General features: G+C 35.1%; 2 protein-coding genes across 3 annotated transcripts; one reads left to right on the top strand and one right to left on the bottom strand.

Annotated features, from left to right (window-relative positions):
* Positions 1-780: 780 nt before the first annotated feature.
* nemf (nuclear export mediator factor) lies at positions 781-18,697 on the top strand. Of its 2 annotated transcripts, none has more exons than XM_028437609.1 (32): positions 781-943; positions 1,030-1,098; positions 2,804-2,906; positions 2,980-3,105; positions 3,176-3,324; positions 4,118-4,185; positions 4,258-4,347; positions 4,425-4,498; positions 8,826-8,896; positions 9,473-9,548; positions 9,648-9,788; positions 10,594-10,802; positions 10,877-11,041; positions 12,259-12,322; positions 12,387-12,475; positions 12,564-12,667; positions 12,744-12,806; positions 14,584-14,696; positions 15,196-15,253; positions 15,364-15,422; positions 15,489-15,609; positions 15,671-15,854; positions 15,933-15,975; positions 16,041-16,090; positions 16,154-16,310; positions 16,697-16,774; positions 16,885-17,055; positions 17,403-17,438; positions 17,531-17,637; positions 18,042-18,085; positions 18,153-18,232; positions 18,311-18,697. In XM_028437609.1, the coding sequence occupies exons 1-32, from the start codon at positions 885-887 to the stop codon at positions 18,386-18,388; spliced, it is 3,099 nt and encodes a 1,032-aa protein (XP_028293410.1). In that variant the 5' UTR covers positions 781-884; the 3' UTR covers positions 18,389-18,697. The 2 variants fall into 2 exon arrangements, with proteins under 2 accessions (XP_028293410.1, XP_028293411.1); XM_028437610.1 differs by having other exon boundaries at positions 802-943; positions 2,860-2,906.
* On the bottom strand, positions 18,493-25,540 carry klhdc2 (kelch domain containing 2). Its single transcript, XM_028437612.1, has 14 exons — positions 25,446-25,540; positions 22,796-23,111; positions 22,642-22,721; positions 22,451-22,574; positions 22,275-22,387; positions 21,754-21,838; positions 21,555-21,638; positions 21,389-21,469; positions 21,264-21,322; positions 20,290-20,399; positions 20,150-20,222; positions 19,611-19,698; positions 19,498-19,550; positions 18,493-19,430 (listed from the first exon to the last, which is right to left on the bottom strand). The coding sequence occupies exons 2-14, from the start codon at positions 23,096-23,098 to the stop codon at positions 19,307-19,309; spliced, it is 1,377 nt and encodes a 458-aa protein (XP_028293413.1). The 5' UTR covers positions 23,099-23,111; positions 25,446-25,540; the 3' UTR covers positions 18,493-19,306.
* Positions 25,541-26,156: the final 616 nt, after the last annotated feature.

Here is a 26,156-nt window from a genome sequence, read left to right as displayed (position 1 = left end):
ATCTGATGGAAATCAAGAATCCTGAGCAGAAATCTAATCCTGTGTAATGGCAATTTTTATATTCATCATAATATCGTCAAATGTGTGTTCATGTGTACAATTTGTCATGTTTTAATACATGATGACTCCATTACTCTTCGCACTTTTGAACAGCTGAGTCATGTTAGATTAAACAGTACAGATCGTATTGTACTCAGTGTAACACAGTCTCTGCTGAAGGCCAAACACACGAACACACACACTATCAAGGATAGATAAGAGTGGCGCCCAATCTTCCTCATAATATACACGTCTTCATCATCCTCAAATGTTTCCACTGTTGGGCATCTGACTCCCTCCTTCCCCTCACCTCAGGGTGGAACTTTTTCTGTAATCTGTATAAAAGCTTAAGCTGTGAAACTGTTAGTTAGAGTGGGTCTTGCCTTTTTGCTCTGCCACGAGCCTTTTGCCTTTCATTCTTTCAGGATGGAAGCTTCTTTTTTACTCCTTTTTATTTAATTTTATAATAAATCTTTTTTATAAAATCATCAATGTTTGACTCCATCATTCAACCAGAGCAATAAATCATGTCTCCAAATGAGGTCAACCGCAAATTTGCCGTGACACCTGTTATGACAGACAAAAAATATTTGTGTAAACAAATGCTCATCATTCTCACAATGAATATGAGATTATCAATAAAAAGTATCTTTGTGAATTTAGCGTCATTTAATGTTATTACCCGAGCTTCAAATGATTTTAGCGGATATTTTCCAGCTGTATCTGGCAACCTGGCGCCTAGCGCGCATGCTCGACGGTTTCCTGCATGTGTCTGTAAATGTAGCTCTTTAAAGTGCTTTATTTTATCTCATTTTTACGTCTTTTTTGTCTGAATTGAAGTCGCCATGAAAACTCGGTTCACTACACTCGACATCCGGGCAGTTATTGCTGAGATTAATGCAAAGTGAGTCTTTTTATTATCGCTATTTGTGCTAATGTGCTTTATTTACAGATGTTCTACTGTTTTAAACTATTCACATTATTTTACAGCTACATCGGAATGAGGGTGAACAATGTATACGACATCGATACAAAGACGTATCTCATCAGACTACAAAAGTAAGATCCGATTAAAAAACATTTTTGGTTTAAAATTTGGCCCAACGTGTCTTTATTAATAGTTCTATAATTATCTGAGGAAAGTTAGTCAACATTAGACATTTATTTTACAGTTACAAGTTTATTAGTGCAGAATAATCTTAGAATTTAAATAACGCATCATATCAATATTAGAATAATGACCAACCTGAGCATTAATACAGGGAAAAATAAGTGTGTGTGTGTTTTAGAGTCATTTTGTTTATTTTTGTGGTTGTTTTGTATATTATTTTGTTATTAATGTGGTTTTTTTGTAGTTGTTGGAGTATTTTTCGAATATTTTAATTGTCATTTCTGTACTTTTGTGTATTTTTCTGTAATTTTGTATATTATCTGAGACATTTTGTGGGTTTTTCTTCCAATTATTAATGAAAACATTTCTGTAAAGCACATTGAATTGCCTTGTGTATGAAATACACTAAACAAATACATTTACTGTGCCTTGTTATTTTGTGTATTTTATTTTTTATTTTTATTCTTGTTTTGTATTTTTTTTTGTCGTGCTGTGTTTTTGTCATTTTATACATCTTTCATATTTTGTGCATTTGTTGTTTTGTGTTTTTGCATTTTTTAGTGTGTTTTTTATTAAAGTTTGTATATTTTCTTTACATTTGGTTTATGTTTGTAATTGTTTTGTGTGTTTTTTTGTGTTGAGTCATTAAAGGTGCAGTAGGTAACTTGCAGGAGAGACAGGACTTAGCATTACATTTGAACAAGTACAACTTTCAGGCCCCTCCCTCTCCGCTGCTCTATGCCTCCAAAGCCCCTCCCCCAGAGGGGGCTGGTGTGTAAACCACACAACAAAACCGATAAGACTGTCATGTGACTTCATAAAGATATCGTCTGCTACTTTCTAATAAAACAACACCAACCAGTAACGTTAGCATTAGTCTTAGTGGATGTCTGTGCCAGAGATGGGGAGTGTTTGGTGTTTTGGCGCTTCTCCTTCCTCCAGCTCCTCCCCCTACTGAGCACCATAGACACACTACCTCTGAGCATTGCTGTGGCTCACGCTGCTGCGATCACACACACTTCCAATCACCTGGTGTAAATAAAAGTGCTCATATGAGCTTAAACGTTGACATTGTGTGTGTCCCCCCCCCCGTTTGTTGCGGCTCAAACAAGCATAGTCCGTAACACGGAGGTATCGGCTCTCTGAGATGTGAGCTTGACCGAGCAGAAGGGGCGGGGCTGTGATCGACAGCTGTCACACTGTCCATCAAACACCATCCTGGCTCTGATTGGTTCTTTTTGCTCGGTCGCGGTGGATTCTGGTAATTTGTATTAGGAGCAGTAGGCGGGACTTAATGAGCCTGTTTCTTTTGTTTTCTTTTACAAATGACTTGTTTAATGTAATGCTGTCTTTACATAGTGACAGTTTTAGCAACTATGACAAAAAGTCACTTTTTTAAGAGTTACCTACTGCACCTTTAAGTGTTGTTTTGTTAAATGTTTTCTGTTGCACATTGTGATCATAAAAAATATGATTAGATTTGCCTTGTCTTCACAGTCATTTTGTCTGTTTATTTTGTCGTAATGTATGTTTTGTGTTCTTTGTGTAGTCGTCTTGTGTATTTTGTTGTGATTTATTAATAATAACGCTCCAAGCTTCACTGACTCTAACCTTAAAAAGTGGAACTAAAAGCTGTTTGTGTTGTGGTCACAGACCTGACAGTAAAGCAGTTCTCCTGATTGAGTCTGGGGTCCGTATTCACTCCACAGACTTTGAATGGCCCAAAAACATGATGCCTTCAGGCTTTGCTATGAAAGTAAGGACGTTCTTCATGATTTTAGTGCAGCTGAATCATCAGCTCAGTCAGCATCATCTCTTTTCCTCCTCAGTGTCGTAAACACCTAAAGAGCCGTAGACTGACCCACATCAAGCAGCTGGGGATGGACCGCATCGTAGACATCCAGTTTGGTTCTGATGAGGCTGCGTACCATCTGATCATAGAGCTGTACGACAGGGTAAGAATAACACCACGCCTCAGAAACAGCCTCAGAAACAGCCTCAGAAACGTGTCTGCGTGTGTTTTAGGGGAACATCGTTCTCGTAGACCACGAGTACATCATCCTGAACCTGTTGAGGTTCCGTACGGCGGAGGCTGATGACGTAAAGATCGCAGTACGAGAGCGTTACCCTGTGGAGAGCGCCAGACTGGCTGAGCCACTCATCAGCCTAGAGCGGTACTCACACTGCAACCATTGGTTCTCAACCTTATTTCAAACTTCTACATCATATTTTAATGTCTTTTCTACACATTTTTTCTACTTTCCAGACATGTTCATCACTTATAAACCATTTCTACCACTTTTACACCTAATGTCTATATATTGACTCATTAGTGTCACTTTTAACCTCTTTTCACCAGATTTCATGATTATTTTTGTCATTTTAACCACATTAACCATTTGTAAAACCCATTATTTACCTTTTTAAACTAATGTTCCAATATTAACACTTTGAACCCTTTTTACCACTTTTTCTGTCTGTTTTTATCTACTATAATTTATCTAATTTACAACTTTTAACCAATTTCTGTGGTTTTTAAAATCCCATTTCACCACCTTTTACAATTTTTGGTCACTTTGAACCATTTTATTAGTGATTAAAACAAGTATTTCCATCTTTAAGATGACTATATACCATGGCCCAAATAATAATACACTTATTCAGATCAATAAATAATTCTATAGATTAGATTCATAGAACAATGGATCATCATTTTGGTTCTTAAACTGTAAAATAGTCCCATTTTTAAAAGGCAATAAAATGAATATAGTGGATTAGAATGTGTTTTCTTAGACATAGTGTAGATATTCTAATAAGTACATTTTAAAACTTGTTCAACCACCTACAGGTACAGTGGGCGTGTCCGGTCTGTGGCGTCTTTATTTTGAGGGTCACGGGGTCTGAAAGTGTTGAGAACCACTGGACTAAATGATAATCAGTGAACATCTCATTACTGTTGTTCTACAGACTCACTGAAATACTCAGCAAGGCAGCAAATGGAGATCAGGTGAAAAAGGTTCTGAACCCTCATCTACGTAAGTAATGATCAGATCCTTTTATATTTCTCCTCTTTCACAATGTTTGACACTTTTTCTCTGTGTTTTCAGCCTATGGATCCACTCTGATCGAACACAGTTTGATTGAAGCTGGACTGTCTGGTTCTGTTAAAGTGGACCATCAGGTCGATGCAGCTGAAGGTAAAACATGGCTTTAAAATAGCAACGTGTTTAATATTTAGCCCGTGAACTGAATATTACTGTGGCTGCTTTTCTAGTCGCACCAAAAATCCTGGAAGCTCTGCAGATCGCAGAAACATTCATGGAGAAAACGGAGACTTTCAAAGGCAACGTGAGTGAAGTCTGTTTTAATGAGGTTAAACTAGGGGAACTAAAGTACTTATTAGAATATCTACTGTATGCCCAACAAAACACATTATTATGCACCATATTCATTTTATTCCCTATTAAAATATGGGACTACTTTAAAGTTTAAGAGCCAAAATGATGGTCCATTGTTCTATGAATCTGTGATAACCACATTTATTTATTCATCTGAATAATATCCACTGTTATCCAGGAACCTTTATTATTATTATTATTATTATTATAATCATCTTAAAGATGGAAATCATGGTTTTAATCACTAATAAAATGGTGGAAAAGGAGGTGAAATGGGATTTTAAAAACCATAGAAATTAGTTAAAAGTTGTAAATTAAAGTGGATAAAAACAGACAGAAAAAGTGGTTAAAATAGTTCAAAGTGTCAATATTAGAACAATTAGTTTAAACTGGTAAATAATGGTCATAACAAATGGTGAATATGGTTAAATTGACAAAAATAATCATGAAATCTGGTGAAAAGAGGTTAAAAGTGACAATAATGGATCATCATATAGACATTAGGTGTAAAAGTGGTAGAAATGGTTTATAAGTGCTGAACATGTCTGGAAAGTAGAAAAAATGTGCAGAAAAGTCATTAAAATGTGATGTAGAAGTGTCAGAAATGTCAGAAATGTAGCAAAAATACTTTAAAAGAAGCAAAAATATGGAAAGAAAAAGTGATGAAAATATGTTAAAATATGGTGAGTTTGGTGGTGATGTAGAAGAAAGTTAAAAATAAGCCAAAATGGCTCAAGTTGTTTGAAGGCATTTGATGATACCCTTCCAGTGTCTCACAACCTCAAATGGGGCCCTGACCCAAAGGTTGAGAACTCCTGCTCTAAAAAACCAGGAAAAGTTAAAGATGCCGATTTAAACCTCATGTTTAGATCAATTAAAAACAGCAGTTGTTATTTTGACTGAAAAATCTACTAAATGATCAATAAATCTACTAAATGATCAATAAATCTACCAAATGATCTATAAATCTACTAAATGATCAATAAATCTACTAAATGATTTATAAATCTACTAAATGATCTATAAATCTACTAAATGATCTATAAATCTACTAAATGATCAATAAATCTACCAAATGATCTATAAATCTACTAAATGATCTATAAATCTACTAAATGATTTATAAATCTACTAAATGATCTATAAATCTACAAAATGATCTATAAATCTACTAAATGATCAATAAATCTACCAAATGATCTATAAATCTACCAAATGATCTATAAATCTACTAAATGATCAATAAATCTACCAAATGATCTATAAATCTACAAAATGATCTATAAATCTACTAAATGATCAATAAATCTACCAAATGATCTATAAATCTACTAAATGATCAATAAATCTACTAAATGATCAATAAATCTACTAAATGATCTATAAATCTACTAAATGATCAATAAATCTACCAAATGATCTATAAATCTACTAAATGATCTATAAATCTACAAAATGATCAATAAATCTACTAAATGATCAATAAATCTACCAAATGATCTATAAATCTACTAAATGATCAATAAATCTACAAAATGATCTATAAATCTACAAAATGATCTATAAATCTACTAAATGATCAATAAATCTACCAAATGATCTATAAATCTACTAAATGATCAATAAATCTACTAAATGATTTATAAATCTACTAAATGATCAATAAATCTACTAAATAATCTATAAATCTACTAAATGATCAATAAATCTACTAAATGATTTATAAATCTACTAAATGATCTATAAATCTACTAAATAATCTATAAATCTACTAAATAATCTATAAATCTACTAAATGATCTATAAATCTACTAAATGATCAATAAATCTACTAAATGATCTATAAATCTACTAAATGATCAATAAATCTACTAAATAATCTATAAATCTACTAAATGATCAATAAATCTACTAAATGATTTATAAATCTACTAAATGATCTATAAATCTACTAAATAATCTATAAATCTACTAAATAATCTATAAATCTACTAAATGATCTATAAATCTACCAAATGATCTATAAATCTACTAAATGATCTATAAATCTACTAAATAATCTATAAATCTACTAAATGATCTATAAATCTACCAAATGATCTATAAATCTACTAAATGATCTATAAATCTACTAAATGATCAATAAATCTACTAAATGATCTATAAATCTACTAAATGATCAATAAATCTACTAAATGATCTATAAATCTACTAAATGATCAATAAATCTACTAAATGATCTATAAATCTACTAAATGATCAATAAATCTACTAAATAATCTATAAATCTACTAAATAATCTATAAATCTACCAAATGATCTATAAATCTACTAAATAATCTATAAATCTACTAAATAATCTATAAATCTACTAAATGATCTATAAATCTACTAAATAATCTATAAATCTACTAAATGATCTATAAATCTACTAAATGATCTATAAATCTACCAAATGATCTATAAATCTACTAAATGATCAATAAATCTACTAAATGATCTATAAATCTACTAAATGATCTATAAATCTACTAAATAATCTATAAATCTACTAAATGATCTATAAATCTACCAAATGATCTATAAATCTACTAAATAATCTATAAATCTACTAAATGATCAATAAATCTACTAAATGATCTATAAATCTACAAAATGATCAATAAATCTACTAAATGATCAATAAATCTACTAAATAATCTATAAATCTACTAAATGATCAATAAATCTACTAAATAATCTATAAATCTACTAAATGATCTATAAATCTACTAAATGATCAATAAATCTACTAAATGATTTATAAATCTACTAAATGATCAATAAATCTACTAAATGATTTATAAATCTACTAAATAATCTATAAATCTACTAAATGATCTATAAATCTACTAAATAATCTATAAATCTACTAAATGATCTATAAATCTACTAAATGATCTATAAATCTACAAAATGATCAATAAATCTACTAAATGATCAATAAATCTACTAAATGATCTATAAATCTACTAAATGATCAATAAATCTACTAAATAATCTATAAATCTACTAAATGATCAATAAATCTACTAAATAATCTATAAATCTACTAAATGATCAATAAATCTACTAAATAATCTATAAATCTACTAAATGATCAATAATCTACTAAATGATCAATAAATCTACTAAATGATCAATAATCTACTAATGATCAATAATCTACGAAATGATCTATAAATCTACTAAATGATCAATAAATCTACTAAATAATCTATAAATCTACTAAATGATCAATAAATCTACTAAATAATCTATAAATCTACTAAATGATCAATAAATCTACTAAATGATCAATAAATCTACTAAATGATCAATAAATCTACTAAATGATCAATAAATCTACGAAATGATCTATAAATCTACTAAATGATCAATAAATCTACTAAATAATCTATAAATCTACTAAATGATCAATAAATCTACTAAATGATCTATAAATCTACTAAATGATCAATAAATCTACTAAATAATCTATAAATCTACCAAATGATCTATAAATCTACTAAATGATCTATAAATCTACTAAATGATCTATAAATCTACTAAATAATCAATAAATCTACTAAATGATCTATAAATCTACTAAATGATTTATAAATCTACTAAATGATCAATAAATCTACTAAATGATCTATAAATCTACTAAATGATTTATAAATCTACTAAATGATCTATAAATCTACTAAATGATCAATAAATCTACTAAATGATCAATAAATCTACTAAATGATCTATAAATCTACTAAATGATCAATAAATCTACTAAATGATTTATAAATCTACTAAATGATCTATAAATCTACTAAATGATTTATAAATCTACTAAATGATCTATAAATCTACTAAATGATCAATAAATCTACTAAATGATCAATAAATCTACTAAATAATCTATAAATCTACTAAATGATCAATAAATCAGGCTGAATGTTTCACTCTAATATACTCTAACAATAGGATGTTTACAGGCAGTGGGGCGTGTGACATCATCAATCACATGATTTAAACATGGAGGAACACAGGCTGTAAAACTGTAAAATAGTCCTATTTTTAAAAGTTAATAAAACAAATCTGGTGAATAATAATGTGTTTTATTAGACATAGATCTACTAATAAGTACTTGTAGAAGATTTGAGGCCACATTTATAAAAACAGTGGATGATTCTGTTAAATATTAAAGTAATTATTGTTTGATCATGTGACATTGTTTATATTTGCTGTGTTAAATCCAGGGTTACATCATTCAGAAAAGTGAGAAGAAACCAAGTTTAACTGCTGACAAACCTGCAGAAGAGCTGCTCACGTACGTGTCACATGTTCTTTCTTTATTTTTATTAATAACAAACAGGACTTTTTGTTGTTTTTAGAGGTGGGTTGTGTTTTTTAATGTAATTTTGAAATTATATTTAACCTTTAAAACAACAAAAAATTGATTCTTCAATCAAATAATTGATTTTAAAACCAAAACTAGACTTTTTGTCTTAGAAGACATTTTCAGTTAAATAACATTTTTGATGATTCACCAGCTGACCTTTCACCCTGTCTACCTCCTACACACACACACACACAAATAAATCAGTTGAAATTTTGTTTTTTTTAATTTTTAAATGTATTATTTTGCATAGATGCTAATATTAATTTAAATGTATTTAAAATTATTCCATATTTGCTGGTAATTTAAATAAATAATTTCCATATAAAATATATTTTTGAAAATTCCTAAAATTCCCAAGCTTAAGTTTCTGTGGAAATCCATCAGAAATGTTGTTCCTTTTTCAACCCTCATCATATCACAATATTGATCCAATATATTCACTGTTTTTTGTCTTCTTTCTAAGTTATTATTATAACTAATAAGATTTTGATGATGTCTTCTCAGATATGATGAATTCCACCCGTTTCTCTTTGTCCAGCATTTGAAAAGCTCCTATTTAGGGTTTGACACGTTTGACAAGGTGAATTATTGAACGTTAACGGTTTGTTTCTTTGCTGCGAGGGCTTTATATATATATATATATATATATTTATATTATATTTGTGCCGTTCTAATGCAGGCAGTGGATGAGTTCTTCTCTAAGATGGAGAGTCAGAAGATTGACATGAAGGCGTTGCAGCAGGAGAAACAGGCTCTGAAGAAGTTAGAGAATGTGAAGAAGGACCACGAGCAGAGGCTGGAGGCCCTGCATCAGTCACAGGTTGAGAATCATTTCAACAAATTTTTTACCAATTATTCCTTAATTATTCAATATTCATGTTTAGTTTGATCTGATCAATACTTTATAGATATGTATAATATAGTGAGGGGGTGTGTCCTTATTGTTCTTCCAATATATCAGTAACTCCATCACATATAAAGGTAAATATGGTATAGTAATAAGCTCCTCCTACATAAATAGATCTGCTATACATCATATCTGGTGGACATGTCAGCTCCTCTAAATAGTCAGTGTGTGTTTGGGTCTGGAACATGTTCAGTAAACTACTTAGCATATGTCTCAGCTCCCTGTAATGTGATCAGCATAGAGCTATGAACATAGACTGTTCACATCACTAATGATTAGTCACAGATTACTTTGGTTCTAGACTCACACACTCTGGAAATATGAACATATACTTTATTTACTATTATTATTGGTTCATAACTACATGTGGGAATGTAATAAATAATCTGATCTGTTTTCATTTATAATATAAATGTTACTTTTTATTGGAATATGAAACTATTTTTATTTATGTGAATTCTTCATTTTTATTTTGACCCAAACTTTAGATTATTTCACCACTGATGATTATTGGAATTTTTTTTGTGCTTTATTTTTTTCTGTAATTAATTAATTACAATTAGCACTTTAATGTGTGTGTGTGTGTGTGTGTGTGTGTGTGTGTGTGTGTGTGTGTGTGTGTGTGTGTGTGTGTGTGTGTGTGTGTGTGTGTGTGTGTGTGTGTGTGTGTGTGTGTGTGTGTGTGTGTGTGTGTGTGTGTGTGTGTGTGTGTGTGTAGGAGGTGGACAGGGTGAAAGGTGAGCTGGTGGAGATGAACCTTCCCGTGGTGGAACAAGCGCTGCAGGTGGTACGCAGTGCGTTGGCCAATCAGGTGGACTGGACTGAGATTGGCATCATCGTGAAGGAGGCGCAGGCAGCGGGCGACCCTGTGGCGTCTGCCATCAAGGATCTGAAGCTGCAGACCAACCACATCACCATGCTTCTAAAGTGAGATCATCACAACGACGCTGTAAAAGTCACGTAAAGTCCGTCTGAATGTTGATGCTTCGCCTCGTTTAAAGGAACCCATACGTTAGTGAGGCGGAGCTGCCGGAGGAGGAGGAGCAGAACGAAGGGGTGGAGCTGAACAAGAATAAAAACAAAGGACAGAACAAGAAGCTACAGAGAAACAAACCCATGTTGGTGGACGTGGATCTTAGTCTGTCGGCTTATGCTAACGCTAAGAAGTAAGTCACACACAGAGAAGCTGTGTAATCCTCTATCAGATATGATCAATAATCCTGATCATGGTACCATGATTATTCACACTGTAAAGGCTTCAAACTAATTAATATCCCATTAATAACTAATTAAATATCCATTTGAACTTAGTGGAGTAACTGAAGAACCAACATGAGAACAACTGATTCACTTTATTGATCCTGATTCCCTCCAAAATATAATGGAATGTTCCATGGCCTAATGTTTATCTTTGTTCAAATATTGTCAAAATCTATGAAGTACTTTTGACGTTGTCATGCCAACAGGCCAAAAATAAATATTTCCTCCTTTGACTGGAGATATTTCTCATGTGAAAGACATCAGTGATGTTTAGGGATGGGTAACTTTTACATTTAGTGTATCGTATCGTACTCAACAATACCAAGTTTTGGTACTTTTGTGTATTAATAAATGGTAAATAATGAAATGATCCAATTGACAATATTTATTTCTCATAATAATAATTATAATAATAATAACACGCTAACAAATATATCAAACCAATATTCAACTGTTTGTATTGTAGCAACATTTGTTTCACAAATTTCTTCCTCATGAAAATCTATGCAGTGTTTACCATAGATTATTATTATTATGTTATAGTATTATTATTATCATATATTATGGTATTATTATATATTATAGTATTATTATTATTATATTATAGTGTTATTATTATTATATCATAGTTATATTATATTATATTATAGTATTATTATCATATCATAGTAGTATTATATTATTGTATTATTATTATATTATAGTGTATAGTGAGAGTGATTTTAACTACACAGTGTTATTATATTATATTATAATATTATTATATTATAGTATTATTCTTGTATTATATTATTATTATTATATTATAGTGTTATTATATTATATTATTGTATTATTATTATAGTATTAATAATATATCATAGTATTATTATATTATATTGTATTATTATTATAGTATTATTATATTATTGTATTATTATTATAGTATTATTAATATATCATAGTATTATTATATTATATTGTATTATTATTATAGTATTATTATATTATATTGTAGTGTATAGTGAGAGTGATTTTAACTACACAAGAAGAAGAAGAAAGTGAGGGGTGTTAGGAGTCTGGTAGCATGGTCTATAAAAGTAGTGAATTGTGAACCCATCCCTAGTGATGATGTTGTTTTTAGATACTACGACTACAAACGCAGCGCTGAGAAGAAAGAACAGAAAACCATTGAAGCTTCAGATAAGGTCAAGTTTAAACATTCTTAGACTGTAGTTTAGAAACGTTTTAATAACTTTATATTTTTAAAAGGCCATGAAATCTGCTGAGAAGAAGACGCAGCAAACGCTGAAAGAAGTCCAGACGGTGACCACCATTCAGAAGGCCAGGAAGGTCTACTGGTGAGACTAGGTCCTCCAACACATGGACCAGTGGCAGTCACTGGGCGGGGCTTAGACCAGCTGATCAGATTGTTCCTTCCTTTGGCAGGTTTGAGAAGTTTTTATGGTTCATCAGCTCAGAGAATTACCTGGTGATCGCTGGACGAGACCAGCAGCAGAACGAGATGATCGTCAAACGTTACCTCAGAGCTGGTACGTCTCCATTAAAACAGCTTCTTCTTCTTCTTCTTGTGTTTATCAGCTTCATCCTTCTTCTCTGATATCGTAGGTGATGTCTACATACACGCTGACCTCCACGGAGCGACCAGCTGTGTCATCAAAAACCCATCAGGTGACGTCTCACTTCCTGTCGATGCAGCTGCTAACATCTAATTCCATTTAACTCATTCAGTGCCGGCCATTTTTGATCATTTTGACTGATTTTAAAGACCCACAGAATATTTTCTACTATGACTTTATGAAATCTGACACCAGATTCTGAAAGATTGAAGCCTCTACTTTCAGCAAAAAAAAGAATTTGTTTCTGGCTCGTTTCGTTCTTTTGTGATCAGCTGTTGAATAGAGCAAGTTTTACACAAATCTTCAGTTTCAGAGAAAAAAGCCTTTTTCTAAAAAAAACCCTGTCAGTGACTTTAAAGCTATTTTTTGCTTTAGTGACAACTCTAACATCTGAACATTGTTTCCTAATATAAAACATAAAAAAACACAGACCAGGCTTTTGATGATAAAATTATTATTATTTATCTGGGTCAGAGTTGAATGTATTTCTTACTGTATTTTGGCATTCCTCCAACTTTCTCTCCCGTCAGTCTGCACACACGCAACTTCCTCTTCCTCCCAGACATAGTGTCACTGTTTTCCCTGTTTTTCTATTGTTTTATCTCACCATCGCCACATTATCCATGAGTTCCACACATGCTCTGGTCCAGTGTGCGCTGCTGGGAACCTCAACTCTGTACGTAGCGCCATTTTCTGTCTCATAAACGCTTTTCCTCTCTCCCTCTGAGCTTTGCTGAGCATGGATGATCTCTCATCTAAAGGCGCTGCTACCTCCTACATGTCACCTATTATTTTGCTATCTGGCTCACAGGCTGGGGGTATTTTTTACTCCTCCTCCAGACACGCAGTGATGACCCGTTTGGCCCGGTTAGTTGATGGTTTTATCTCACCATCACAACATAATCAATAATCCACTCAGGTCCACAAATGTTCTTTGTTAGTATGTGGAGCTGTGAGCTGCTGGATACGTCACAATATCACTCTGTAGCGTCATAATCTCACTCATTCCCGCTTCTCCTCCCCAGCTAATGGTAGCATCAGTGGCTAAGCTCTCATCTGAAGGTGTACTGCTGCCATCTTCAGGGCACAGTTGGTCATTACATCACCCCACAGCTTAGATATTGATGAGGGACATCCACCAGGATGTTTTCTAGTAATCCCCGTGAAAAAAATGCAAATGACGAGTTATCTCGTCAATGGCACTGAGTGAGTTAATCTATGAGTCAGGTTCCACCGCCAGCGTATTTGCTGAGTCACAAGTCCATCAGTTCCTTCGCAACTGATACGCAGACGCTGGAGCGACGGTGCATAAACTCAGCAAAGATCAGCTCGTGTGGAACAGGAAGTAGTGCACAGACAGGATCAATTATCAATAATATTGTATTTTACATAAATATTGACTTTATCCATGGTTGGATCCTCTAAAGCAGAAGACCTTCTGATTCTTTATGTTTCTTTTTGTATCAACTATAACTCAGGATGTTCAACTCATTTCATCGTATCACGTAAAACTATTTTAATGATTTCATGATTTTTTTGGGGGAGATGAAATGGCAATTTAATCATTTTTGTGCTAAACTTTGTTTAGTTTAAAAATGTCCTGATGGAAGTCATAGATATTAGTAACTCAAAGTTTAAATGTAATTTGAGGAAATATTTGTGAGAAAGGGTTTAAAAATGTAAATAAATAATAAAGTTCTGACACAGTTTCTGATTTAAAATGACAGAAATCATAACTATGAGCAGTAAAGAATGAGTGACTGACAGATCGTTTACATAATGATGTTTTTTTTACTGTATTTGTTCCACACATGTTCATGTTCATCCAGGTAACCCCATCCCTCCCCGCACCCTGACGGAGGCGGGGACTATGGCCGTGTGCTACAGCGCTGCTTGGGACGCCAAGATAGTGACCAGTGCCTGGTGGGTCCATCATCATCAGGTGATTCAGCTTTATGAAGATAGAATATGATGTCAGAACTTTAAGATAAACTTTCATGTCACAAATTATGGAAAAAATGTAGAGTTGAAATTTAAACTCAAAGAAAATATTCTGAAATCACAGAAAAGATCTTCTGATGGAGAGGTTGAGGGTTCAATCCCAGTCTATACCTGTTTATGTGTTGAAGTGTCCTTGGGCAAGGCACTGAACCCTAAGTGTCTCCCAGAGGTTAACCAGCACCTAGCATGTTAGCTCAGTCCCACTGTGTGTGAATGAGTTGATAATGTAAAGTGATTCATACATTTATCATTTTCTCATATGAATTTTTACTGCTTGACATTTGCAACACATTTTGTGAGAAATATTTATACGTGTAGAAATATTCTCTCAGGATTTAATAACGTTTACTAAAGTACATGTGACGTCCTGACGGAGAGCACGTTTATAAATATTCTAATGCTGAATGTGACAGTAGTGTATGTAACGTATGTTTGTGCAGGTGTCAAAGACGGCTCCAACGGGCGAGTATCTGACCACTGGAAGCTTCATGATCAGAGGTAACACACACACACACACACACACAGATGCATTACATCACTGTTTCTATTGAGCTTGTGTGCTGTTCTTTCAAAATAAAAGTCCTTAAAGTATTTTTTTTTCCCCTCAGGAAAGAAAAACTTCCTGCCTCCGTCCTACGTGATCATGGGTTTTGGATTCCTCTTTAAAGTGAGCAGAGAACGGTTTAATGTTGTTCTCAGACGCCAACAGCCTCTCTCTCTCTCCCTCTCTCAGGTGGACGAGCAGAGCGTGTTTCGACACCGTGGTGAGCGTAAGGTGAAGACTGTGGAGGAGGACATGGAGGAAGTGACGTCCAGAGCGGCCGAGCTGTTAGAGGACGGAGAGGAACTGATGGGTAAGAAAAAGAGTTTTACTGTCACTACGAGACTGTGTTAATGTAAAATATTGTGACGTAGGAGAGGAGAGCGCCAACGAAGACCAAGGTGAGGAGAAACCAGGAGACGGAGAAATGAAAGAGGATGGAGAGATGGTGTCTGAGCCACGTGTCACTGAGGAGGAGGAAGAAGAAGAAGAGGAAGAGAATGAAGACGTTAGCTTTCCAGATACCAACATCTCTCTTTCACATTTACAGCCCAGCAGGTGATGAATCATTCTAATAATATAGTGATGTCATCAAACTGTTGTTTATCAGAAACTGTTTATATCTAACGTTCCCAGGAGTTCTCATAACCCTGGATTCCAAAAGGAAACAAACACTCAGGTAACAAACATGACTAAGATAAGGTGATGAAACATGACTCATCAATGTTTGACCTTCGTCTTCAGGCTGAGGTGGATTCAAAGACGCACAAACACGTCACGGCCAAGCAGAGAAGGTGATGAGTTCACGTCTGTAGGAAACAAACCTGCTGCTAAACCATTTTTCTGTTGCTTCTCAGGGAAGAAAAAAAGAAGAAGCAGAAGCAGGAGGTCGAGGAGAAGGTGGAGGTTTCATCCAGTGGAGCAGCAGCAGATCAGGGCTCCAAGGGAGGAGCTGGAGGTACAGGTACAGGTGGAGGAGGGCCGTCCCAGCAGCCGCTGAAGAGAGGTCAAAAGGTTTGTGGAAAACCACCCACGTCCTGCTAGCTGAGCGCTAACAATGCTAACACAGTTTAACTCATGACCTCATTTTTATATCACAAATATCTGGCAACCGCTCGAAACTATTTATCATACGGTGTGTTACACATACAGAGGAGCCACTATTAGTCATTTTATACTGTATTTAACTTTATATAGTAAAGTATTATAAGGTTGTGTAGTGTTTTAACTTCCTCTTCCTGCTACTGTAAATCTATTTCTGTTATGTATTGCTTTTTTAATTGTGCAAAAATAATAATAATGTTAATGAGTCATTTTTTATTTTATTATTATCAGACATTTCATGATATAAAGGAATATATTTATGTTATTTGATCATCGCTGCTCGTGTGTCTTAACAGAAGAAACTGAAGAAGATCAAAGACAAATACAAAGACCAGGATGAGGAGGACAGAGAGCTGAGGATGCAGCTTCTGGGGGTGAACACCAGCAATTATTCATAATAACCTTTATTCAGTCATTTACTGTTACACATTGTGTGTAGTTCAGTCTGTGTGTGTGTGTGTGTGACGGTTGCTCCGCCCCCCAGTCTGCAGGTTCAACAAAGGAGGAGAAGAGGAAGAAAGGAAAAGCCAAAGAAGAGACGTTGAGAAAAGTCGTGGTTCAGAAACCTCAGCAGAAAGCTGGACTACACCTGGAGACGATGGAGAAGGAATCATCTCAGAGTGGAGGAGTGAAGCAGGAGGAGGTGGAGGAGAAGGTAGGAAGACTGGAACATCTTCCTACATTTTCACTGATTTAGTGATAATAAAAGAGATAAACAGTTGTTACCACACAGATCTAATATTTTTGTTGTTTTAAGAGTCATTTTTTAAATCTCTTTTTTTTTTTTTTTTTTAGAGTTTCTGTTGTCATTTTGTATATCGTTGTAATTTTTGTTATTCTGTATATTTTGTATATGTCGTGTATCCGTGTGTAAATATTTGAGGTTAGACAAACTTTGATCAGTAACATTTGATCCAGTTCATCAGGAATCACTAATAATTACATTAGCTTAGCTTTGAGCTACGCACCGTTTAGTGACTTCCTGTGGTCGTCTCTGTTCAGGAGGACGACGTGGATCAGGACAACCCTGGAGCTGAGGTAGGACGCACATTTAAACATTGGATGGATGGATGGATGGATGGATGGATGGATGGATGAACAGACAGAACTTTTACTTTGTGTTTGTGCAGGAAGCAGAGAATCTGCTGACGTCACTGACGGGTGAACCTCATGTTGAGGATGTTCTGCTGTTTGCGGTGCCTGTGTGCGCTCCTTACACAGCACTCTCACACTACAAGTATGTATGACTCATCCTATATTTTAGTTGTTTTTCATCATTTTAAAGTCATTTTGTCTATTTTTAGTCATCTTGTGCAACTTTTGTGACCTTCTGTTTTATCTTTAGTCTGTTTTTTGGTTAATTTGATGTATTTCTTTTGTACATTTCATATATTTTTGATTTCCTTTTTGTATTTTTTTAGTCATTTTATTTCTCTGTTATTTTGTATTTGTTGTTGTGATTTTGTCATTGTTTTCTATATATATTGTTGTTGCCCTTGTGTATAATTCTGTATTTTTATATTTGAGTCAGTTTGTTCGCTGCACAATATTAGACCAAGATGTGAAAACTGATGAAGTCTAAGTTGTGAATAAGTTCATCACGTTAAAAGTAATAAAATCAAATCATTTTTGGTTTCACAGGCACAAAGTAAAGCTGACTCCAGGATCTCAGAAGAAAGGAAAAGGTAACTATGGTGACCTGATCTATTGCTAGTGATCATAACATCTGAAGGGCTTGTTTTATCCAATCAGCTGCGAGGACTGCAGTGCTCAGCTTCATGAAAGCTAAAGACGCCTCATCCAGGGAAAAAGACCTGTTTCGCAGTGTAAAGGTAAAACGCTGGCAGCTGATTGGTTAAAAACACTAAGTTTACTTTCCCAACACGCTGCATTCATCTTTTTTTTTGTAGGATTCTGATTTATCCCGAAACATGCCGGGAAAAGTGAAAGTTTCTGCTCCTAATCTGCTCGCTGCCAAGAAGAAATGAGACGAAAATGTTGAGTCATCGTTTCCAAACTAAACACAAAAGATGTTTATTTTTGAGATTGTAACGTACAACCCGTAAAATAACAAACACTGATTATGCCAACACAACGTTTGTATGGGATTGTTTTATTTTGTACAAACTGTACAGGGTGATGACATCATATCCTACAATTACAAAAAGAAAAACACGCACTGGCATTTCAGTGCAACGAGGCTCAGACGTACTCGTACAGTATCATCTTAAACATTAGTCGCTTTAAAAGCCTCCATAGATTCATAAACACACTTATAAATAAAATATGTACAAACATGAAGGTTTCTGACTAAGATCGTTATGGAAACTTAACTATTGAGATCCACAAAATGTACGTTACACATAAACGCCTGTAGTTATGATTTAAACATTTGTTATTAGAAACACAAAAGGCGTAACATTAGCATGAAATAAACTTTAAATCACAGGAACCAATCAGAGAGCTTCTACTTAAAACTACTTTGTTTTAAACCACCACATTTTCAAGGCTTGTTTCATTCTTGTATTGTATGTCTATGTTATCGCCCGTTAAATGTTCAATTTTTATTCATTACTTTCATCAAAGTGACTCAGATTTTTTTCTAATCCAACAACTCAGAACCTGGATAATTTAGTAATGTTTAATTTGATATATATATTTATTTATTTAACAGGATAGATGTTTGGCTTTGATGAATGCATTCAAATTGTTTGGACTATAAACTCACCGTCAAACTAAACAGAACAAAAAAGATGGATTTTTGAAAAATAGTTAAAGTATCTGAAAACTTGTGTATAATCCCAGAGAAAAGTAGATTATGTTTTTACAGCAGAACAGTGCGTGTGTTTTCTACACATGTCCAAAGCAGCAGCGCAGTGAACGAGGATTGTTGTCCGTTTCTTGCTCTATGACCCCAGTGTGTTGATGAGACTGATTCTCTGCTTGAGGCTGTGCAGCAGGTGTTTGGGTAAACAGTCCCAGTATGCAGACAAACGCTCCCTGTGCTGCAGCACGGCCTCCATGCAGAAGCTGGAGACACCAAAACCACGTGAGACGTGAAAACATTTCCTCTAACGACGGCGTTTTACAAACTCACCCGACTAAAGATTTGGGCTGAACGTTGAAAACCAGGAGCTCGTTGCTGTGAGCCTGTGGAGGTAAAGCTCTGTTAGCGTCTAGGTTTAGGATATTAACGTCTAGAGTTTTTACCGCTCTGTGGTGAGACAGAAGGTTGTTGGCACAGCCGCCGAACACAAACACCTCCCCATCGAGTCCAGAACACGCCGTGTGCCACAACCTGGAAAACAGGAAGTTGTCATGGTTTCAGCTCAGAGGATAAATATGAAACAGTTTAACATGAATGTGTCTTAGTTTGTTCTTCCTCGTGTTAATAAAATATAAAGTATCTTTAGTGTTACTGAAGGAAGGACCACATGACATTTGTAATAATTGTGGAGAACGTCTGTGACGTTAATACCGTGTGAATCGTCCATGTCAGTCATTTGTAAAGTAGAAATTCTCCTGTAACATTGTGAACATTTGACACATTCTCTAAACATTACAATCTGATGAGTAAATAATGTAAAAAAAGAAAGAAAACTGCTGACATGTTTCTGAAGCTAAAATATTATATGTCGCTACGCGTTGTACGACTTCACATGTTTGATGTAGTTTCTAAACGTCTCCAAACACAGTTCTATGTCTGGAGTTTTTTAAGCGACGTTAATTCTGTAGGAGTGAAAGGACACCTGGGGCTGGTCGAGTGGCCGTGTTTGAAAGGTTTCCATTGGTTTGTGCTGACGCAGTACAACCAGGCATCACCTGGAGAACAAGAGGAACATCAGTGAGAGAAGATCTTTGTTTGGAGAAGTTTAGGAGTCGCACTCACTCAACGTCTCTCGTTCTGTGGTGAAGCCTCCAAACAGGAAAATATGTTCTGTTGATACAGGAGTGAAGGAGTGCCAGGACCGCCCCACGGGGGCCTGTTGGGGGACGCTCCTACACACACACACATTACAAAAAACTCAATCCTGTGAATACTCAAAAATTGAAACTTTTCATTTGAATGATTATTTATTGAAATTAAGCAGATGTTTGGAGTCATTGTAAATAATAAACAACTGATATTTTAAATCAAAGGTGAGGTCATTTAATCATTGTGCTCTAGTTTACACTTCCACATAAAAATACATATGTATGACACTGATAACGAATTAATAAAAAATAAATCATATCAAAGCACTAAGTGACAGATATCAGACCCAGTGCCTTCACTTTCAATTTATTTGATTTTGGGACCAATTTGTATGTAATTTGTAGAAAAACTAAGAAATTTGCACGATTTGGAATTATTTGAACAATTTAGTTAAAAAAATAACTGCAAAGTCATAAGTGTGGGGAATGTGAGTCCTAATATTGTGGCGTTTCATTGAAACTCTGTATAAATTTGGGGATAGTTGGTCATTTATTCATGGTTTCTGCTGCGGGCCAAATCAGATGCTCCGAAGGGCCACATTTGGCCCCCGGGCCTTGAGTTTCACACGTTTGTTTTAGATGATGCTAAAATACATTTTCTCCAACTATTTTTGACTTTCAGTTTGGAAAGTGTTGAAGATTTCTGGAATTTTGTTGAAATGTGTTTTTTTAATGGTGTTATTTTGCATGGAAGCTAATATTTATATTTGGATATAATAGTTATTTAAAATCACTCCCAAATTCCACTAAATTATTTACAAGAAAAGTTTGTATTTTTAAATATTCCTGTGGAAATTTACAGGAATCTTTTTTTGCACCCTGAATCATTCAGATTTATTCTCAGGGGAAAATAAAGAAGTTTATGATTTCAAACACAAAGTTCCTCACATTTCATGCCACTCCCAAGAATCCAGATCGATGTAGAACAGGTCGTTTAAGCGAAGGTTCTGTGAAAGTGTTAGAATTAGTGGAAATCACAGAGAGGGTTCAGATCCCTCTGAGTCCTCTCTGACCTTGAATCGTCCTCCAAACACGTATCCTCTGTTTCCCAGCGTGGCACAGGCGTGAGCAGCTCTGGGTGACGGGGCGTCGCCCTACGGACGCAGACCTTGGTTTTACAAACTGAGATAATGGAAAAGTTCATCTGACAACAAAATGATATTTTCTTCAGTTTGTTACCGTGGTGATTGGCTGGCTCCATGTCAGTGTGTCCAAGTCCAGGATGTGGATGTGGTTGTTCCACCCTCGCCCAGGGCTGTCCCACTGGAACCATAAAGGAACCCAACAATGTCAACATCTGACATTAATTACAAATATAAAAGAAGAGATTTTCTGTGACACAACGTGATGATTGTGATAAAATGACGCTTTTACAAACCACAAGTGAAGAAGACTCGTCGTATTCAAAGGTCCCTCGATGAGATCCCTGAGCAGCGTAACCGTAACCCCCGAAAAATATCAGTCTGTGGACCAACAAGTGTTGAATTTTAAACAACTTATCTACATATTTGTGCCACTAACTATGTAAAATAGCATGCACAACCTTAATTTATGTTGTATTAATTCTGACAAACTCCAATGATTCATTGATTACACATCATATTTTAAGACTGAATAACCCCAAAAACTCTGGGTTCCCATTGCCTGCATTGATGTTATCTGAATCATATCTATAGTATATACTTTCTATTATAGACTATAGTACTATATACTATAGTATATATATATATATATATATACTAGCCCTAGTATGTGATTTCCAACACAACCATAGAGTCAAGAATTTCATTTAAATTGATAAAAACTAAATTTTTCAATGATCATTTTAAGTGAAAAACATCCATTGTTCAGAAAAAGCTGTGTTTTGTAACATGAAGAATATGTAAATATGTCCCTCACTTGTTCTTTTGAAGCCAACATCCCAGTTTGTCTTTGCACGTCGGAGCGAGTCCTTTCAGGTCTCGCATTTCCTCCCACGTTAGGATGGAAGCCCTCAGACACAGACGATAGATCTACAGAGAAACAAAGAAAGCAGAGAATATGAAAAGGCCTGAGTCATGATGACAACATTTCACGTCATACCCTGTTGTATTTCCTCTGGCGTGATGTCCTCCAAACAGATAGAGCACGCCGTCCACACACGCGCCACAGCTGCCCGACATGGACGTGTGGAGGTTCCCTCCAGCTGTGTGTCGTGTCCTGAAACAATGTGTGTGTGTTTTAATCTTCAGTAACTAAAGAGTGGTTATAGGGTTGAAGTTCTCACCACACGCCTGACTCCATGTTGTACGCCCAGATCTCATTACGTGGCAGATACAAATCAAAGAAGCCGTGATTTTGAGGATTCTTCAACAAAAAGAAAAGTATGAAAATAAGGAAACCACGTAAATGTGTTGGTGTGATTTTAAATGTGTACGTACCTTGTAGCCCCCCCACACGTACATGAAGTTTCTATCAACCACTGCGATGTGTCCGCTGCGTTCAGCTGGACTGTCCAACTCATACGACTCAGAGGCTTCAGTGTTGAGCGGCTGCTCATCCTCTACGTCGTCGTCCTCCTCCTCCTCATCCTCATCATCATCATCATCCATGATGTCATTTACCATCCACACAAACAACGGCTCGTCTTCTTCTCTGTCTGAGTCATGGTCCTCTTCTTCAGGGGGCAGTTCTCCCATTTCCTCCCCCATTCCTTCCATCCTCTCCTCCATCCTGTCTGCCATGTGCTGCTGAAAACTAACACATCATCTGAGTCACTGTCCTCACATTTTATAGATATTTTGCAGAAATATGGAATTTCCTTCAACAATTTTAGATTAAAAATAATTACTAGCATGTGATATAAGCGCCTGTCAATCACGAGGCCTCGTTAAGTGTTGTGAGCTAAATTATGACTGCGTTAGGATAATAAACAACACTTAATGACAGCCTTAAGTTCTGACACCTTATTCATACTAATGTCAGGACCTACGCTAGGATCCTGTTTGTGGATTTCAGCTCTGCGTTCAACACCATCATCCTGGACATCCTTCACCAGAAACTCACCCAGCTCACAGTGCCGGCCTCCACCTGTCAGTGGATCACCAACTTCCTGTCTGACAGGAAGCAGCAAGTAAGGCTGGGAAGCATCACATCCAACACCCCGTCACTCAGCACTGGCGCCCCTCAGGGGTGTGTTCTCTCCCCACTGCTATTCTCCCTCTACACCAATGACTGCACCTCAGGGGACCCCTCTGTGAAACTCCTGAAGTTTGCAGACGACACCACCGTCATCGTCTCATCAGGGATGGGGACGAGTCTGCCTTCAGACGGGAGGTGGAACAGCTGGATCTCTGGTGCAGTCAGAACCATCTGGAACTGACCCCACTCAAGACTGTGGAGATGACAGTGGACTTCAGGAGAAATCCCCCCCACTCACCCCCCCCTTACCATTCTGAATAGCAAAGTGTCTACCATGGACTCCTTCAGGTTCCTGGGATCTACAATCTCACAGGACCTGAAGTGGACCTCCCACATAGACACAACCAGGAAAAAGGCACAGCAGAGGAAGTACTTCCTGTAACAGCTGAGGAAGTTCAACCTGCCCCAGGAGCTGCTGATCATGTTCTACACCTCCATCATTCAGTCTGTTCTGTGCACCTCCATCACTGTCTGGTTTGGATCTACAACCAAACTAGACAAACACAGACTACAAAGGATAATCAGGACTGTAGAAAAGATCATTGGTGTTGATCTGCCCTCCATCCAAGACTTATACCTGTCCAGGGTCAGGAAACGGGCAGGTAGCATCACTGCAGACCCCTCCCACCCTGCACACAATCTGTTTAAACTCCTCCCCTCTGGCAGACGCTACAGATCACTGTACGCCATAAAAACAGTTTGTTCCCCCAGGCTGTCACTGTGATCAACACTAAACAGTCAGAGAGAGTCAGACCTGGTTCTGTTTCTGTGAAATAACCTGGAACTAACATAACAACCCTGGATCAACCTGTCACTGTGAATGTTCATGTACATAATAATTAAATGTTCACCTTCACTACTCATCAATGCACTACTGCACTATTATCTTATTATTATTGTATTTTTATTTTATTTCGTTATTATTATTATTATTATTATTATTTTATTTAGTTTACACATATTAGTCTAACTACTTTTATATTTATGTTGTACTTTTTTATTTATTTTTATTTATTCTAGTTGAGTGTTATTATTTAATATTACACTATCAGAGAGAGCACAGGTCACCAAAACAAATTCCTCGTGTGTATTCATACACTCTTGGTCAATAAAGTTGATTCTGATTCTGATGTATAAAACTTCAAGTAAAGTGTTACCGATTTACATTTAACATTTACCGGTATAATTAGATTTAACATTTATATTTAGACAGACATGCTGTTTTATATTCATTTATGTCTGAAATAAAACAAAAATTAGCTAAATGTTAACAATATGTCGGCTATGAAAAACTGATTTTTTACATTCTACACTTCATATTATGAGGCGATTAATTGATTACGTAAATGGCTTTTTCGCTAAAACAACGAACAGAAAGTGGCGCACACGTCTAATATACAGTAGCAGATGGAAGTCATTATTATTATTATGACTTAATAACACAAACATCAGCAGGTTCTAAACTTTAAGGACGGGATGTGAACGTCTGCATTAATGTTGACCCACTTAGCCTTCTTAAGCTAGTGGCTAACCGTACCGTATCAATAGATCTCCTTCTATCCATACGTGTTGGTCAGTCTAGTTGTCCGTTCAGACACTTTGTTAATGTTAAACTATTTAGTTTAGTCTGAGAAGTGTTAGCGTAGCATACCAACTATCAACAAGAAAATATAACTATGAGACCTTTAGTAGCATTTATTTCTTCATAAAAACATCTGAATTTCTTGGTTATCTCGTAAACATGTCCTAGCTGTCGCAGTTAGCAAAACATTAGCTCTTAAAAACTTCATGCCGAAAAATGTGTAAACAAAAGTTAACTTCAGCACTTTAATGATCTAATAAAAACAATAAAAACGATGTTTGTGACGTGTGGACACACCTGTGTCTTACCTTATCAGTTGTTTGCGTTTTCGGTTAAATTCATCTACGCCATGTTTGTGAGGTCATCTTATTCTGGGGGCACGACCGGAAGTGACGGTCGTAATTAACCTTTTCAGAATATTACATTTGTTACATGATTTTTGTAAATACATTTGAAACATTCCTCATTAATTACTACCTTTTGTACATAAAACAATTTATGTATATATGTTTATTAACAAACAACATAAACAAAATATTCTAATGAAAACACAACAAGAACTAAACAGAAAATAAAACCTAAAACCAAAATAAATCCCATGTCACTAAAAAACACACATTTTCAATAATTTTTGAAAATCTTAACAGCAGGTTTAGTTAAAAAATATCTACATTTAGGAATGATTAATGAATGAACAATTATGCAAACATTTTTAACTGAGTTGTACAAAGAAATTCTACTTTTATTATGTATTTTTGTAAAACCAGAATCCAGATCCTGTTATGAAAACCAAAACTCTTTGTGTGCTCACATGTAAAAAAAAAAAAAAAGAAAAAGAAAGTGCACACACAAAATAAAATAATAAATCACCAATCGATAAGTCAGTACAAATCAGATTACAACACACTGTGTAATTTGAAAACATGCACTGTTTGTTATTTTGAATTTCAGTAAAATATTAAACAAAAAAACTTGACCCGACTCTCCCGGAAGTCATTCTTTTTTTATTGCACGTGACT

The sequence above is a fragment of the Gouania willdenowi genome, chromosome 22 (genome assembly GCF_900634775.1).
Source record: "Gouania willdenowi chromosome 22, fGouWil2.1, whole genome shotgun sequence".
Lineage (NCBI taxonomy): Eukaryota > Metazoa > Chordata > Actinopteri > Blenniiformes > Gobiesocidae > Gouania > Gouania willdenowi.
Note: the sequence above shows the minus strand (reverse complement) of the source record. Positions and strands in the feature narration are given on the sequence as shown.